This window comes from Oncorhynchus kisutch, linkage group LG5 (genome assembly GCF_002021735.2).
Source record: "Oncorhynchus kisutch isolate 150728-3 linkage group LG5, Okis_V2, whole genome shotgun sequence".
NCBI lineage: Eukaryota > Metazoa > Chordata > Actinopteri > Salmoniformes > Salmonidae > Oncorhynchus > Oncorhynchus kisutch.
In genome coordinates, this window is record NC_034178.2 from 25,763,553 (window position 1) to 25,780,534 (window position 16,982).

General features: G+C 41.5%; 1 protein-coding gene across 3 annotated transcripts in view; it reads right to left on the reverse strand.

The window, feature by feature from the left end:
* The window catches only part of LOC109890804 (mitogen-activated protein kinase 14A-like), a 47,715-nt gene that overhangs the window by 13,782 nt on the left and 16,951 nt on the right, over positions 1–16,982 (reverse strand). For all 3 annotated transcript variants that reach the window (XM_031824728.1, XM_031824727.1, XM_020482841.2), the window contains 5 exons: positions 12,351–12,480; positions 8,698–8,756; positions 3,207–3,318; positions 3,088–3,117; positions 2,572–2,619 (listed from right to left, as the gene is read on the reverse strand). In XM_031824728.1, coding sequence (XP_031680588.1) covers positions 2,572–2,619; positions 3,088–3,117; positions 3,207–3,318; positions 8,698–8,756; positions 12,351–12,480 — 379 coding nt within the window. The remainder of the gene's footprint in view (positions 1–2,571; positions 2,620–3,087; positions 3,118–3,206; positions 3,319–8,697; positions 8,757–12,350; positions 12,481–16,982) is intronic.

Consider the following 16,982-nt stretch of genomic DNA (forward strand, 5'->3'; position numbering starts at 1 on the left):
CCCAGTGGGTCAGAAGTTTACATACACTCAATTACTATTTGGTAGCATTGCCTTTAAATTGTTTAATTTGGGTCAAATGTTTCAGTTAGCCTTCCACAAGCTTCCCACAATAAGTTGGGTGAATTAAGGCCCATTCCTCCTGACAGAGCTGGTGTAACTGAGTCGGGTTTGTAGGCCTCCTTGCTCACACACGCTTTTTCAGTTTCAGTTCAACCCACACATTTTCTAAATGATTGAGGTCAGGGCTATGTGATGGCCACCCCAATACCTTTGTTGTCCTTATGCCATTTTGCCACAACTATGGACGTATGCTTGGGGTTATTGTCCATTTGGAAGACCCATTTGCGAACAAGCTTTAACTTCCTGACTGATGTCTTGAGATGTTCCTTCAATATATCCCCATAATTGTCCTACCTCATGTTACCATCTATTTTGTGAAGTGCACCAGTCCCCCCTGCAGCAAAGCACCCCCACAACATGATGCTGAAACCCCCGTGCTTCACGGTTGGGATGGTGTTCTTCAGCTTGCAAGCCTCCCCCTTTTTCCTCCAAACATAATGATGGTCATTATGGCCAAACAGTTCTATTTTTGTTTCATCAGACCAGAAGACGTGTCTCCAAAAGTATGATCTTTTTCCCCATGTGCAGCTGCAAACCGTAGTCTGGCTTTTCTATGGCGGTTTTGGAACAGTGGCTTCTTACTTGCAGAGCGGCCTTTCAGGTTATGTCTATATAGGACTCGTTTTACTGTGGATATAGATACTTTTGTACCCGTTTCCTCCAGCACCTTTGTTGTTGTTCTGGGATTGATTTGCACTTTTCACACCAAAGTACATTCCTCTCTAGGAGACAGAACGCATCTCCTTCCTCAGTGGTATGATGACTGCGTGGTCCTATGGTGTTTATACTTACATACTATTGTTTGTACAAATGAACGTGGTACCTTCAGGCATTTGGATATTGCGCCCAAGGATGAACCAGGCTTGTGGAGGTCTATCATTTATTTTCTGAGGTATTGGCTTATTTCTTTTGATTTTCCCATGATGTCAAGCAAAGAGGCACTGAGTTTGAAGGTAGGCCTTGAAATACATCCACAGTTACACCTCCAATTGACTCAAATGATGCCAATTAGACTAACAGAAGCGTCTAAAGCCATGACATCATTTTCTGTAATTTTCCAAGCTGTTTAAAGGCACAGTCAACTTAGTGTATGTAAACTTCTGACCCACTGGAATTGTGATACATTGAATTATAACTGAAATAATCTGTCTGTAAACAATTGCTGGAAAATGTACTTGTGTCATGCACAAAGTAGATGTCCTAACCAACTTGCCAAAACTATAGTTTGTTAACAAGAAATTTGTGGAGTGGTTGAAAAATGAGTTAATGATTCCTACGTGCATGTAAACTTCCAACTTCAACTGTATATATTATTATATATATATATAAAAATAACCAGTCAAAAGTTGACACACCTACTCATTCAAGGGTTTTTCTTAATTTTTTACTATTTTCTACATAGTAGAGTAATAGTGAAGATATCAAAACTATGGAACACAAAAAAGTGTTAAATGTTAAATGAATCAAAATATATTTATATTTGAGAATCTTCAAAGTAGTCACCCTTTGCCTTGATCACAGCTTTGCACACTCTTGGCATTCTCTAAACCAGCTTCACCTTGAATGCTTTTACAACAGTCTTGAAGGAGTTCCCACATATGCTGAGCACTTGTTGGTTGCTTTTCCTTAACTCTGCAGTCCGACTCATCCCAAACCATCTCAATTTGGTTGAGGTCGGGGGATTGTGGAGGCCAGGTCATCTGATGCAGCACTCCATCACTCTCTTTCTTGGTCAAAAAGCCCTTACACAGCCTGCAGGTGTGTTGAGTCATTGCGCCCAAGTTTAATTCTCCTGGTATAGGTAACTAGGTTTTTGGCTAAAATGTACACTGATACTTGGTAAAGTTCATGATGCAATTGTCCTTAAGGGCCCCAGGACCAGTGGGCGCAAAATAACTCCATAACAGCAAAGATCCACCACCATATTTTACAGTATGGATGAGTATTTTCTGCATATGCATTGTTCCTTCGAAGGCCAAACCCACCACCGGTGTACGTGGCCAAATACGTATATTTTCATGTCATATGACCATAACACTGGGTCCAATCCAAGTGCCAATGCCGTTTAGCAAACTCCAAGCGGTGCTATGCTTAGATGACATGAAAATAAAGCCCTTTGGCCACGCACACAAATGGTGGGTTTGGCCTTCGAAAGAACAATGCAAATGCAGAAAATAACTAAATACAGTGGGCAGACTGTAGCATTCTGCACGTTGCAACTTCATGAACAGCCCACCACTTCAGGTGTGCATTTTTCACCAGTCTGAACGAAATATCTAACAGCTGTAAATGACTGAGCTTTACTGTATGTTTCATGTTGGTGACCGTCGTGTTGAAAATACTGTATAAAATCAAAACTCTTACTAGCTGGAGAGGAGAAGCAGTTCAGGGTAGTTGAACTATCCCTTTTAGTTAGGCAGACTGGTTTAATAAATGAAAAAACTTTCTCACCTTTAGCTCACAGTCCTCATTCACTGCCAAGTTACTGGGCTTCAGATCCTGCAGAGGGGAAGGAGAGAAGGGAGAATAAGGCAGGTATTGAGTATACATTAACACTGTCAGGTATTCCAATTTCCGCCCTCCACCAAATGCAAGCATCTTGACGTAAAGAATGAGTTAAAGTACCAGTCAAATGTTTGGACACACCTACTCATTCAAGGGTTTAAAAAATATATTTTTTAATATATATATTTTCTACAATGTAGAATAATAGTGAAAGAAATCAAAACTATGACATAACACAGATGGAATCATGTAGTAACCAACAAAGTGTTAAACAAATCAAAATATATTTGAGATTTGAGATTCTTCAAAGTAGCCACCCTTTGCCTTGATGACATCTTTGCACACTATTGGCATTATTATTCTACAATGTAGAAAATAGTAAATACTTTTTTTTTTTTTTTTACTTGAATGAGTAGGTGTGTCCAAACTTTGGACTGGTACTGTAAGTTTGATGTAACTTACTCTGTGGATGATGTCTGCTGAATGGATATACTGCAAAACAAAAACAGACAACTATTTACAACTGCATAGCTATGAAAACCTATAGCTACACCTATGAAAACACACACACACACACACACCTTGAGACCCCGGAGGATCTGGTATATGAGGAACTGAACGTGGTCGTCCGTCAGTTTCTGACACTTGACGATATTGTTGAGGTCCGCCCCCATCAGGTGGGTCACCAGGTACCTGCCAATCACAACCCAAAAAAGGTAATGGGAAAATTTGTATCATTGCAGGAAATGTGCTTTAAAACAGTGGTGCGGTCAGAGAGAGCACCATTGGCCACCCACAACCCCACACCGCTGCTGAAAAAAATCCTAGGGGAAACACAATAGGTGTAGAGAGAGAGGTCTCAAATTAAACTACAAATTACAAGCAGTAAACACCGCTAAGTGCTTTACAGCTCATTTAGGGTGAACCAGGGATAGAGAAGGCAAGTCTAAAGAAGGTTGGTTCTTTAAATCAGAATAACAGTTTTCAGCTGCCTTTTAAAATGATAAAACTTGGAATAGCTAACAACATGGCATTGGAACACAATAGTGATGGTTGCTGATAATGGGCCTCTGTAGATATTCCATTGAAAATCTGACGTTTCCAGCTACAATAGTCATTTACAACATTAACAATGTCTACACTGTATTTTTTTATCAATTATGTTATTTTAATGGAAAAAATAGCTTTCTTTTATAAACAATGGCATTTTTTTAAGTGACCCCAAACTTTGATGGTAGGTAGTGAGAGAGAGTGAGAGAGAGAGAGAGAGATCCTATCCTAGCCCAATGAGAAATGAAGGTTAGTACTTCAGTATTCTACACACATTTATACTGGAAGACACAGAGACAGTGGAATGCTTGTTACCATGGAAATAAGGAATAATGTGCAGCATGTGTGCAGTGGTAAACCTGCATGTGTCTCAGTGAGATAAATCACACGACCAAACACATTAAATACAGACCTGCAGAAACAGGTTTGTTTAAATATAATACGGCTGGGATTTGCCAGGGACCTCACAATACGATATTATCACGATACTTATGCATAGATATGATATTGCGATTCTATATGATCACGATTCTATATGTATTGTGAGTCGATACGGCATTTGATTGTGATTTGATGTTCCAAACATATTGGAACATCCTACAGAAAAAGCTATAGGATGAAATATACCAGAGTGTTGGAGCAGGTACAGCAGACTCGCGCTAGCTAACAAAAAAAAGTTGAAAATAACAATGTTGTACAAATCGACACTTAGAGTCACAGGGCTCTATAAATAGATGAAAGTGTTGAATGCACCTTAGTTTGCAATTTTGTGATGTAAAATCTGGCGCACTGACATTTTCACCCCTTACACTAGGTTCTGCAATTTACCTGTCCAATATCAGCTTACTTGCACAGAGGTGAGAGGGGTGGCAAGATTTGATGTGTGTCCTTTAAAAAAAAGTGCAAAAGTGGCAATTTCATACAGCACAAATGAAAGTTTTAAGACCCATCAAAAGCAGGTAACGTATTTGGTAATGGCATGGATTTTAAGAGCGGAAGTGCAACCTATCCAACTGTGACATACAGTGCCCATGGAATCTCGTATTTAAAATTTTTTAGAAAACGATTGCCCCCCCCTCCGTTTTGTTTAATTTGATTAAAACCAAGCATATCCTACCCCCCCTTTAATCAAGGCAGGTTTAGCAGCTTTGCATGGGTGAGTCATTTTATCCTGACCATGCATTAGCCAAGTAGCCTACGAGTTGACAGGGTTTTCAAAAATGGCTTAGTGAGAGTGCCCTGAAATATTTGAGGTTTCATGATTCACAATTCACATACCTGCATACTTTATTTCGCTTGTTCAAGTAGGCAATCCCATCCCCATTTTCAAAGAGCGCCCCTCGTCCGATTACCAAAGATGCGCTCCTCCAAACGATTCAGTCTCCCTATAATGCCATATCAATAGCCAATGTTTTTTGAGAATGTGCCTCGGAATGACACAAATTACGACTCTCCTGTCAATTGTATAGACGTGCAAATGTTGTACGTAAAGACATTTAGGACTGTGTGCACACAGTGCCATGGAACAAGAGAGGTTAGTTAAGATATCATGCTTCTGACTCCATTCGATTTTGAAATATTGTCATTTTATCAAATGAAACAAAAAACAAGAAATCATAGCCTCCCCTCAATGAAGGCTGTTTTTTTTGTCATGCTCAATAAAAGGGTTTTGCTCGTGAGAGTGCTTCGAAATAACTATCAATCACCAAAGCTTTAGTGAAAGATCAAGTTTGGGAGCAGCAAAACAGTGAGTGGACCTCCCCTTTTTATCATTATTTTAGTCAGCTCCCATTATTATTTATTTTTGTTGTGCGTAAAAGCCTCAATAGTCTTCATTTTATACGCCCACAGGGAGCAATTATTGTGCCTGTAACTGTATTTAAACATAGACCATTTAAAAGAAGTTGTTTTATTTTGATTAGAATTTCATTCAAATTATTAACTCTCATTTTAAGCCTCATCAATAGTGCATTTAATCTTGCATATCCATGGCTCAGACATTAAAGACATAATGCAATTTCAAGTGAATTCGGAAAGTATTCAGACCCTTTTACTTATTCCACTTATTCTTATTCTAAAATGGATTACATCAATTTTTTTCCTCCTCGATCTACGCACAACAACCCATAATGACAAAGCGAAAACAGGTTAAGACTTTCTCGCAAATGTATTCAAAATTAAAAAAAACATACCTTATTTACATGAGTATTCAGACCTTTTGCTATGAAACTTGAGCTCAGGTAGATCCTGTTCCAGTTGATCATCCTTGAGATGTTTCTACAACTTGGAGTCCACCTAAATTTAATTGATTGGACATGATTTGGAAAGGCACACTCCTGTCTATATAAAGGTCCCACAGTTGACAGTGCATGTCAGAGCAAAAACCAAGCCATGAGTTGGAAGGATGTTTTTCGGAGCTCTACGGACATGATTGTGTCGAGGCATAGATCTGGGGAAGGACATCAAAACAGCATCGAAGGTTCCCAAGAAACTCCATCATTCTTAAACAGAAGACGTTTGGAACCACAATGACTCTTCCTGTAGCTAGCCGCCCGCCCAAAACTGAGCAATCGGGGGAGAAGGGCCTTGGCGTCGGGGAGCTGACCAAGATCCCAATGGTCTCTCTCAAAGAGCTCCAGTGTTCCTCCGTGGAGATGGGAGAACATTCCAGAAGGACAACCATCTCTGCAGAACTCCACAAATCAGGCCTTTATGGTAGAGTGGCCAGACGGAAGACACTCTTCAGTAAAAGGCACATAACAGCCAGCTTGGACTTTGCCAAAGACCCCCTAAAGACTCTCAGACCATGAGAAACAAGATTGTCTGGTCTGATGAAACAAGATTGAACTCTCTGGCCTGAATGCCAAGCGTCACACCTAGAGGAAACCTGGCATCATCCCTGTGGGGATGTTTTTCAGGGGCAGGGATTGGGAGACTAGTCAGGATCGAGGGAAATGGATGGAGTAAAGATCCTTGACGAACACCTGCTCCATAGTGCTCAGACTGGGGAAGGTTTACCTTCTAAGAGGACAAGGACCCTAAGCACACAGCCAAGACCATGCAGGAATGGCTTTGGGACAAGTCTCTGACTGTTCTTGAATGGCCCAGCCAGAGCCTGGAATTGAATCCAATCAAACATCTCTGGAGTGACCTGAAAATAGCTGTACAGTGACGCTCCACATCCAACCTGACAGAGATTGAGAGAATCTGCAGAGAAGAATGGGAGAAACTCCCCAAATACAGGTGTGCCAAGCTTGTAGAGTCATAACCAAGAAGACTAAGCTGTATTTGCTGCCAAAGGTGCTCCAACAAAGTACTGAGTAAAGGGTCTAAATACTTATGTAAATGTGCTATTTCAGCTTTTTATTTTAAATAACTTGCAAAATTTCCAAAAAACAGTTTTTGCTTTGTCATTATGGGGTATTGTGTGTAGATTGCTGAGGATTGTTTATTTAATCCATTTTAGAATAAGGCTGTAACAAAATGTGGAAAAAGGGGTCTGAATACTTTCCGAATGCACTGTACAGTAGGCCTAGCCTCTAGATCACAGCAAATGCTGTTTAACAATATATTTCCATATTGAATGTGGATTTAGCAAAGATGGGATAGGCTTACAAACATTTGGTTATTTTTGATTCTGTAGGTTATTTAACAAATTAGGCTACAATGGACTAACATTCGAATTGGAGTTGACAACGCAATTCATAAAATACTGTAAATACACAACTTGAAGCAACCAAATATTTAGCTACAGAGCACGTTCTGATTGGCCAGTGAGGTGGTCAAGCCTCGACAAATCTACAACTTTGTATTCATCAAAACCCAGCACTTGCACACCGCCAGCATCTGTTCCCATAATTCCGGTTGTGAAAATAGCAAAAATATTTGACACACCCCCGAACCTATGGCACTACCACGTGCGCTTACATGTACCATTGCGTTAAGTTTGTTAAAATGGAGCCCACAGTACCGACATAAAATCATCAAAAATAATATCGCAATACTCTACTGTTAGCTTGGGTGGTATACTGTATAAACCGTATAGCGGGGTATTTGGGAAAAGCCACGGAATGGTTTTTCAATACAGTCCAAAGTTTTCCAATATATTTGAATATTTGTAGCTACTTAAGTTAATACCTTGCAGTCAACTTGTGCAATACCTTAAGGAGATAAAAACAGATTGCGTTCTTCATTTCACCAGTCACATTATTTTAAATGATTAAGCTTACTGTGGATCCCCAAAACAGTTGAGCCAGTCACTGTGCTTGTTTGTAAATAGCACAACGGGAGAAAGTGAGCTGCTGAGTCCATAGCGTTCGAAATCTATTGGAGAGTCTCTCTGTGTGGCGCACACGAGGTGATAAAGTTACACTTGTACTGAATTCACAACTAAATGTTTGCCATCAGATATCTTAGAACGGCTTCCTGCCAGAAGACAAAGAGTTCTGGATGAGTTATTTTTCCCCTGTGTGTTTCCTACTAGCGTTTTCCCCCCCGCGCCTCAGTTCTTCTCCATGTACACATGCTGCACTTCCTTCAGAAAAAGCATGCGTCACAACTTTGTTCATTTGCACAATTTATCTCGTTCACTTTCGCGTGTAGCTATGCTTGTATAACTTTATGGAGCTGGATTTGCCCGTCTTTGCAATTTGTTTGTTAGTTTTCGCTCGTTAGCATTTAGCTAACAGCGTCTATGTGATTTTGTTATTAGTTTGTGCCAAGTTTGTTAGCAATCTGGTAACGGAGGCCCAATGGGTTTTTACTGTGTTTTTAGTGCCCACTTGTGTGCTATGCTGGTAATACCACAAATTCCGGTATGAGAGGAGGACAGTACAACAATATTAAAATCTGCAACCGCCCAAGCCTACTGTATCGATCCCCCCCCCCCCCATCCCTATAACATATACATTTGCATGTGTTCTGCTAAGCAACTTAAACTCTTATACAACAGCTATTTGAAATGCCAGAGCAAGGGGTTTAGAAATGGCGAGCAAGAGAGAGAACAAGAAAGATGTTACTCACACATCGTTGAACTCCTCTAGGCTGGTAGCGGGCGTAAACACATCCAACAGGCCGATCACCTGACAGAAAGAGGAGGTCAAAGGTTAGACAACATTCTAAATACAACAGACAACTCACATTGCAAACATAACTCATACTACAGAAAAAGCTCACACTACAGACAAAACAATAACAAACACCACAACATGTGGTCTTCTTCCAACTGCTAAAATCCCTCAGGGGGATTGAGGCAATGTGCAGAGTGCACAAACAGAGGAGAATGGTTTATGCATTTGTCTTTGTGCAAAGAAAAGTAGAGCCTTCTTAGTGTGAGACTGTGCTACCGCCCGTCGTCCTTGACATGGTCTTTCACTGTTTTAATAACCATCAGATAAAGGTCGCTTTGACAACAAACATCACGTTTCATCAAACAAAGTTTAGGGATTTTTGGACGCAATCATGGCAGGTCGTTCTAAAGCTTTGGAACAGAGCCTAAACCACTGTTCTGCTCTCAACACAGGACAGACAGTACACAGTGACAGGCTAATGCACTCATAGTGTGTGTGTGTGTGTGTGTGTGTGTTGCTGTTAACACAGGAGAAAGTGATGACTGAACTCCTTATAGGAAATCATGCAGAATACAATAAACAGAAAGAGAGAGCCAGAGGGAGAGAGAACAAGGGAATGAGAGGGAAAAGGAGAGAGAAAGAAGAGCTAGCATGCAGGCACTGTGTGGGTGGCTAGAGAGGAGTTGAGGAGAGCGGACCGAGGGAGGAAGCGGACATCGGTGCCAGACCCAGTGTGCCCCCCTCTAGAGAAACTGACTGATGTGGGTGGGTGTCATAACAACACGACTCGACACCGTCCACGCAGGGCAGAGCCCTCTGCGATTGGTGGACTCGAGCCAAAACAAAAAGTGATTGGCTGACTCAGGCTTTCCAAAAAAACATAGCCTGCAGTGTAACCAGGCAACAGTGGGGAAATTCACTCAGAGAATAAGTGGGTCAAGACTCAAGAGCTGTGATCAAACTGACACGTGTATCTACTCTACTGTTCCCTTACCTGCTGCTAAGCGCTAATTGTTACCTGAACTCAAAAGAGAAGTTTAAACAACTCAAACCCACACACTCCCTGTGGCAGGTGGATTCTGCTGTTGCCTGAGCGTTACCTAAAGTCAGAGGGATAACATTTAGTTTTCGAAAAAAAGACCTTGTGCACAATCACCACAGTCAGCCTTGTCTGATAAATATGAATTTATTGCCATTTGCCACACACAACCACAGTTTGGTGGTATTTGCTTACGGTGCAGCAGCATGGAGACTCTTAAGTTGGACTCTGGGTCAAACCCCCTATCATCTTCAACTTGACCATGAAACACAGCAGTTGACCTAGTGTGTTCAGCTTCACCACCACCGAATCATTCAGTGAAACCCCACACCCCTGAAGGAAGAAATTTGCTCCAGTGTTGTTTACACCACTGGTTTATGCAGAGTTAACCTCCCTTCACACCACAAGCATAACAGGCATAATATTGGATGTAACCAGGGGTTGTAAAGGTGAAGTGTTGGGGTTTGCAGCACCATACCACCGTGAGAGTGAAATAGAATTAGAACGACTAGAATATTCTAACATTTCCACTTAAGTCAAGGTACTCCGTAGCACTCACTGCTGTCATCATGAAGCGCTTTGAGAGGCTAGTTAAAGATCACATCACCTCTACCTTACCCGACACCCACTTCAATTTGCTTTCCGCCCCAATAGATCCACAGACGATACAATAGCCATCGCACTGCACATTGCCCTATACCATCTGGACAAGAGGAATACCTACGTCAGAATGCTGTTCATTGACTAATGCTCAACATTCAATACCCTAGTACCCTACAAGCTCATCATTAAGCTCAGGGCCCTGGGTCTGAACCTCACCCTGTGCAACTGGGTCCTGGACTTCCTGACGGGCCTCCCCCAGGTGGTGAAGGTAGGAAACAACCCTTCCACTTCGCTGATCCTTAACACAGGGGCCCCACAAGGGTGCGTGCTCAGCCCCCTTCTGTTTTCCCTGTTCACCCATGACTGGTTGGCCACGCACGCCTCAAACTCAATCATCAAGTTTGCAGACGACACAACAGTAGTAGTGATTACCAATAATGACGAGACAGCCTACAGGGAGGAAGTGAGGGCCCTGGCAGAGTGGGGCCAGGAAAATAAACTCTCTCTCAACGTCAACAAAACTAAGGAGCTGATCATGGACTTCAGGAAACAGCAGAGGGAGAACGCTCCTGTCCACATCGACGGGTCCGCAGTAGAGAAGGTGGAAAGCTTCAAGTTCCTCGGCGTACACATCACTGACAATCTGAAATGGTCCACCCACACAGACAATGTGGCGAAGGCAGCGCAAAAGTACCTCTTCAACCTCAGAAGGCTGCAGAAATTCAGCTTGGCACCTATGACCCTCAGAAACTTACACCAATGCCAAATTGAGAGCATCCTGTCAGGCAATATCACCGCCTGTACGGCAACTGCACCGGCCGCAACCGCAGGGCTCTCCAGAGGGGGGTACGGTCTGCCCAATGCATCACCAGGGACACACTGCCTGCCCTTCAGGTCATCCAGCACCCGATGTCACAGGAAGGCCGATCATCAAGGTCCTAAACCACCGCCTGTTCACCCCGCTATCATCCAGAAGGCAAGGTCAGTAAAGGTGCATCAAAGCAGGGACCGAGAGACTTAAAAACAGCTTCTATCTCAGGGCCATAATGTTAAATAGCCATACTAGCCGGCTACCACCTGGCTACACAACCCTGCACCTTAGAGGCTGTTGCACTATATACATAAACTGGCCATTTTAAATAATGGAACACTAAGCACTTTAATACTTTTTACATACATATGAGATGAGTAAAGCAGTATCTACTGTAATCTATTCTACTGTATTTAGTCAATGCCACGCCGACATTGCTTGTCCTAATATTTATACATTTCTTAATTCCATTCTTTTACTCTTATATGTGTGTGTATTGTTGTGACTTGTTAGATACTACTGCACTGTTGGAGCTAGGAACACAAGCATTTCGCTACACCCGCAATAACATCTGCTAAATACGTGAATGTGACCAATACAATTTGACTTGACATTGAATGTCACGGTCCAAAGGGCCAGAGGCCTTTTGCCTGTTCAAGTGAATGTCATTCTATGGATGTGACACTGACCTGTTGATCCCTTCAGAGAGAAGCTCCAGTACACTTACCACAGGAGCCGGAGGATCATATAAAAACACATACTTCGTCCACTCGACTCCCTTCACACGCACTCGTGAGCGCACACAAAAACAGACATGTCTACTCCATCTGCTCTTTAGATTAAGAGATGGCAATCAATAGCCTTTCATAGCACACAGATACAGCACCACAGTCAGTAACTCTCACTCGAGGTCAGGTCAGCTTTCCCCAGAGTGGAGGCAGATGGCGGTAACACACACATGCATGGGCGCGTGCACACACACACAGGATTATTGGAACTTGAATAAGCAGCGAGGGAATCCTCTAGGCTCAAACTGGGACTTGTGAAAAATCCGGTAACTTCTGCAAAGTTGGACTGATCGATCAGTAAAAAGGTCAAGGAAAGGTTAACTCACATGCTCCGGGAGGTGTGTGTGGGGACGGGGTTAACTCACGTTCTCGTGTTTCATGTGTTTGAGGAGTCGTAGTTCTCTGTAGGTCCTCTTAGCGTGGATGACGGACTGGAACGGCCTCGACAGCTTCTTCACCGCTATCTTCAGCCCCGACTTCACGTCATACGACGAGCTGCGCAGTGTCAAAGAGCGCACACACACACACACACACCTTGGTAATTATAACATTCATGTCACATGTATAATATTACTGATATAACATAACATTCCTGTTATCACAGTAATGACGTTACATCAATAATTCAACACTACATTCCTCTTATTTCGATTGCATGCTACTTTGAACCAGACATTTAAATAAACCATTAGTAAATGTAATATTGTGTGAAGTGGTCCTTGGAACCTGGAGAGGCGCTGTACACAAAGGTGTTTTATTTTCGAACATCATGATTGTTGTAGCCTCGGTAATTTTGCAGTACTCCGTATCAATGCAGTAGCCCTCCCTTCCTGCCGCATGTAACACAGCATAGTTAGGGCAAATCTACAGCAAGGCAACAGTACACGTCGTCCCCCACGAATGATGCAGCGCATCATTTGACTTCGATACCAGTCTTAGTATCACGATACTCGGTTACCACAGCAAAAAAAAGGCGTATTAGCCAAAGTCACAGTCAAAATGGCACTTGATCCAGACAGATCTTTTGAGATCAATATATCATTACATTTTAAAGGTTTGATGTCAATTTTTCTGAGATACAACCAATTTGTCTTTGTTCTAACCAATCTACATAACAACATAACATTTAAAGTAAATTATAACCGTTAAGTCTCTATTGATAAACTGGGTAAATCAAGATGTAGCCTAGGCCAATTCACAATAGAGGTGAATGCGTATTCAATAGGAATGTGTGCATGCATTGAGGTATATGGAGCTTGTTTTGGCTGATTTCATGGTGCTACAGATGAAAAACAAATATGTTTCCCTTCCATTTGAGACTTATTTTATTGTACTGATCAGCAACATTTGAATAGAAGAAGCAATCTCTTTTAGAAAAGTGCACGCTGTCTCAGCCCTAATGATGTCATTCACACACCCGGACAGAGAGATGTGACTGATGCGAGGGAGACGAAGTGAATTAATCAAGTTTTGGCAATGACTATGGTTTTTGGTGACACTCAGCTTTGAAATAAGGATATTTTGTATTATTGTTTGCATTTTATGACAAAGTACTAGGGTAGTGAATTGATGTTAGCTTCAGCTGTGAGCTAGCCAGGAAATTTATCCTGCAAAGCTGGAAGCTACCTTTATTTTGCATTGTAAAGTGTTCTAGCCTGTAATGGACATTGTTTTGAGAACAGTAATTAACAGTTGCAACATTTCTACATGATGTGTCGCATGTGTCGAAGTGTGTTAACTTCTGTGCAGCATTAGGAGGGAGCTAACATGTTGCAGCACACACACCCCAGTGAGTGCAGCAGTTGCTCAGGACAGGCTAGAGCTAGCATTGAGTAAGAGTAGCAGGCACGGTGCGCTCGCTCTATAAAAGGGGACATCCGCTGCACTGATAGACAGACTTGATCCTCTCAAATCAGTAGAAGACTCAGACACATTTGATAGAATTACTGAAAGTAACAAATTCTGTTTACCGAACCGTTTCAAGTTCTGGTATTGAAAAAGTACAAAAGTTTCAGTATACCGTGCAACACTATTCATTTGGTTTTCTTATGGGAAACGTTTTACTCATGAGGGGCTGTATATATAGTGCTTTCAAAGTATTCACACCCCTTTACTTTTCACATTTTGTTGTGTTACAAAGTAATTTTTTTTGTCAACGATCTACACAAAATACTTGAACGTTAAAGTGGAAGAACATTTTTCTATATTTTTTATGAATGGGAACAAAAACACTAAAATATCTCATTCACATAAGTATTCACACCACTGAGTCAATACATGCCAGAATCACCTTTGGCAGTGATTAGAGCTGTGCGTCTTTCTGGGTAAGGGTAAGAACTTTGCACACCTGGGTTTTACTATATTTGCCCATTATTCTTCAAAACATTTGCCAAGCTCTGTCAAGTAGTTTTTTTAATCATTGCTAGACAGCCATTTTCAAGTCTCACAATAGATTTACAACTAGATTTAAGTCCAAACTGTAACTAGGCCACTCAGGAACATTCAATGTCATCTGGTAAGCAATTGCAGTGTATATTTGGCATTGTGTTTTAGGTTATTGTCCTATTGAAAGGTGAATTTGTTTCCCAGTGTCTGTTGAAAACGATTAGACAACCAGGTTTTCCTCTAGGACTTTGCCTTTGCTTAGCTCTACTCCTTTTCTATTCATCTTAAAAAACTCCTTAGTCCTTGCCGATGACAAGCATACACATAACATGATGCAGCCACCACCATTCTTAAAAATATGAAGAGTGGTACTCAGTGATGTGTTGTATTGGATTCGCCACAAACAAATTGCTTTGTATTTGGGGATTTTTTTTGTTTTGTTACACTCCACATTTTTTTGCAGAACTACTTATAAGTGCCTTATTGCAATCACCTATCACAGCCATTAAACTCTAACTGTTTTAAAAGACACCATTGGCCTCATGGCTGAAATGCTTCGGTGGTGTCCTTCCTCTCCGCCAACGGAGTTAGTAAGGGTGCCTGTATCTTTGTAGTGACTGGGTGTATTGATACACCATCCAATCGCTGCCCGCACCCATCCGCCCGACTAGCATCACTACTCTGGACGGTTCCGATTTAGAATATGTGGACAACTACAAATATCTAGGTGTCTGGTTAGACTGTAAACTCTCCTTCCAGACTTACATTAAGCATCTCCAATCCAAAATGAAATCTAGAATCAGCCTCCTATTTCACAACAAAGCCTCCTTCACTCATGCTGCAGAACATACCCTCGTAAAACTGACTATCCTACCAATCCTTGACATCAGCGATGTAATTTACAAAATAGCCTCCAACACTCAGCAAATTGGATGTAGTCCATCACAGTGCCAACGGTTTTGTCACCCACCACTGCGACCTGTATACTCTCGTTGGCTGGCCCTCACTACATGTTTGTTGCCAAAACCACTGGCTCCAGGTCATCTACAAGTCTTTGCTAGGTAAAGCCCCGCCTTATCTCAGCTCACTGGTCACCACATCAACACCCACCTGTAGCATGCACTCCAGCAGGTATATTTCACTGGTCATCCCCAAAGCAAACACCCCGTTTGGCTGCCTTTCCTTCCAGTTCTCTGCTGCCAATGACAAGAATGAATTGCAAAAATTTTTTAAAAAAAATCACTGAAGCCTTACACAGTGGGGAAAAATAGTTTTTAGTCAGCCACCAAATTGTGCAAGTTCTCCCATTTAAAAAGTTGAGGCCTGTAATTTTCATCATAGGTACACTTCAACTATGACAGACAAAATGAGAAAAAAATGATTTTTAATGTATTTATTTGCAAATTATGGTGGAAAATAAGTATTCACAGTAGGTATGGTGTTCTTTGGATGCAACCTATGATGAAAATTACAGGCCTCTCATCTTTTTAAGTGGGAGAACATGCACAATTGGTGGCTGACTAAATACTTTTTTGCCCCACTGTATGTGTTTTTAAACCTGCATATTTAGCTAAAAGAAATCCAGGTTAGCAGGCAATATTAACCAGGTGAAATTGTGTCACTTGCGTTCATTGCACGCAAAGTCAGGGTATATGCAACAGTTTGGGCAGCCTGGCTCATTGCGAACTAATTTGCCAGAATTTTACATAATTATGACATAACATTGAAAGTTGTGCAATGTAACAGGAATATTTAGATTCATGGATGCCACCCGTTCATGGATGCCACCCAAAATACAGAACGGAATAAACGTTTTGTTTTCAGGGGTGATCCGGAAACTAAGGCTCGTATTTCTGTGTGTTTATTATAGTTAAGTCTATGATTTGATAGAGCAGTCTGACTGAGGGGTGGTAGGCAGCAGCAGGCTCGTAATAGTCAAAGGTATGTGGTTTAGCGAGAAATAGTCGACGCGTTATAATTCCTGTAATAACTTGCGGCTGAACTTGAAAGGGGTTCTTTCGTTATTTTACCGTTCATGTCTTTCATAGAGAATGTCTTGATCAACTTCCAATAAGGTCTGTGTTTCGTGCAGGCTTAAACCGCCTCGGCGTTTTGATACCCATGTAAATCTCACTAGGATAAGGTAACGTTTATCAACATATTTTCATAAATCCACTCTACAAAAAAAAATATTATTCGCTTATATTTAGCCAATATTGATCAGAGTTACCTTGTCCAATGGATATCTACACAGTTATAAAATTGGCAAGGTGGTGTAAGCCTACATGAAACACAGACCTTATTTTAAGTGAATCTAAAAACATCCTATGGAATAAATGAATGAAGAAACCGCTTTTCAGATTTTGCTAGAAGGTGTCATGGGAATTATGACTCGCACTTTGGTAATCAATTCTTACCATGTCCATTATTAAAATAGGATTTCCTGCATATAGAAAGTACAGTTTTTGTTTTCAACATTCATCACAGGGAACTTAAAAACAGGTAACTTGAGAGTATTTGTCTCCAAAGCAGACTCTTCGGTATCATTGTCACTTCAGAGCTGTGTGTGTGTTTTACAGATGGCAGAGAAAAGCACAGCACCAGTGTGGGAC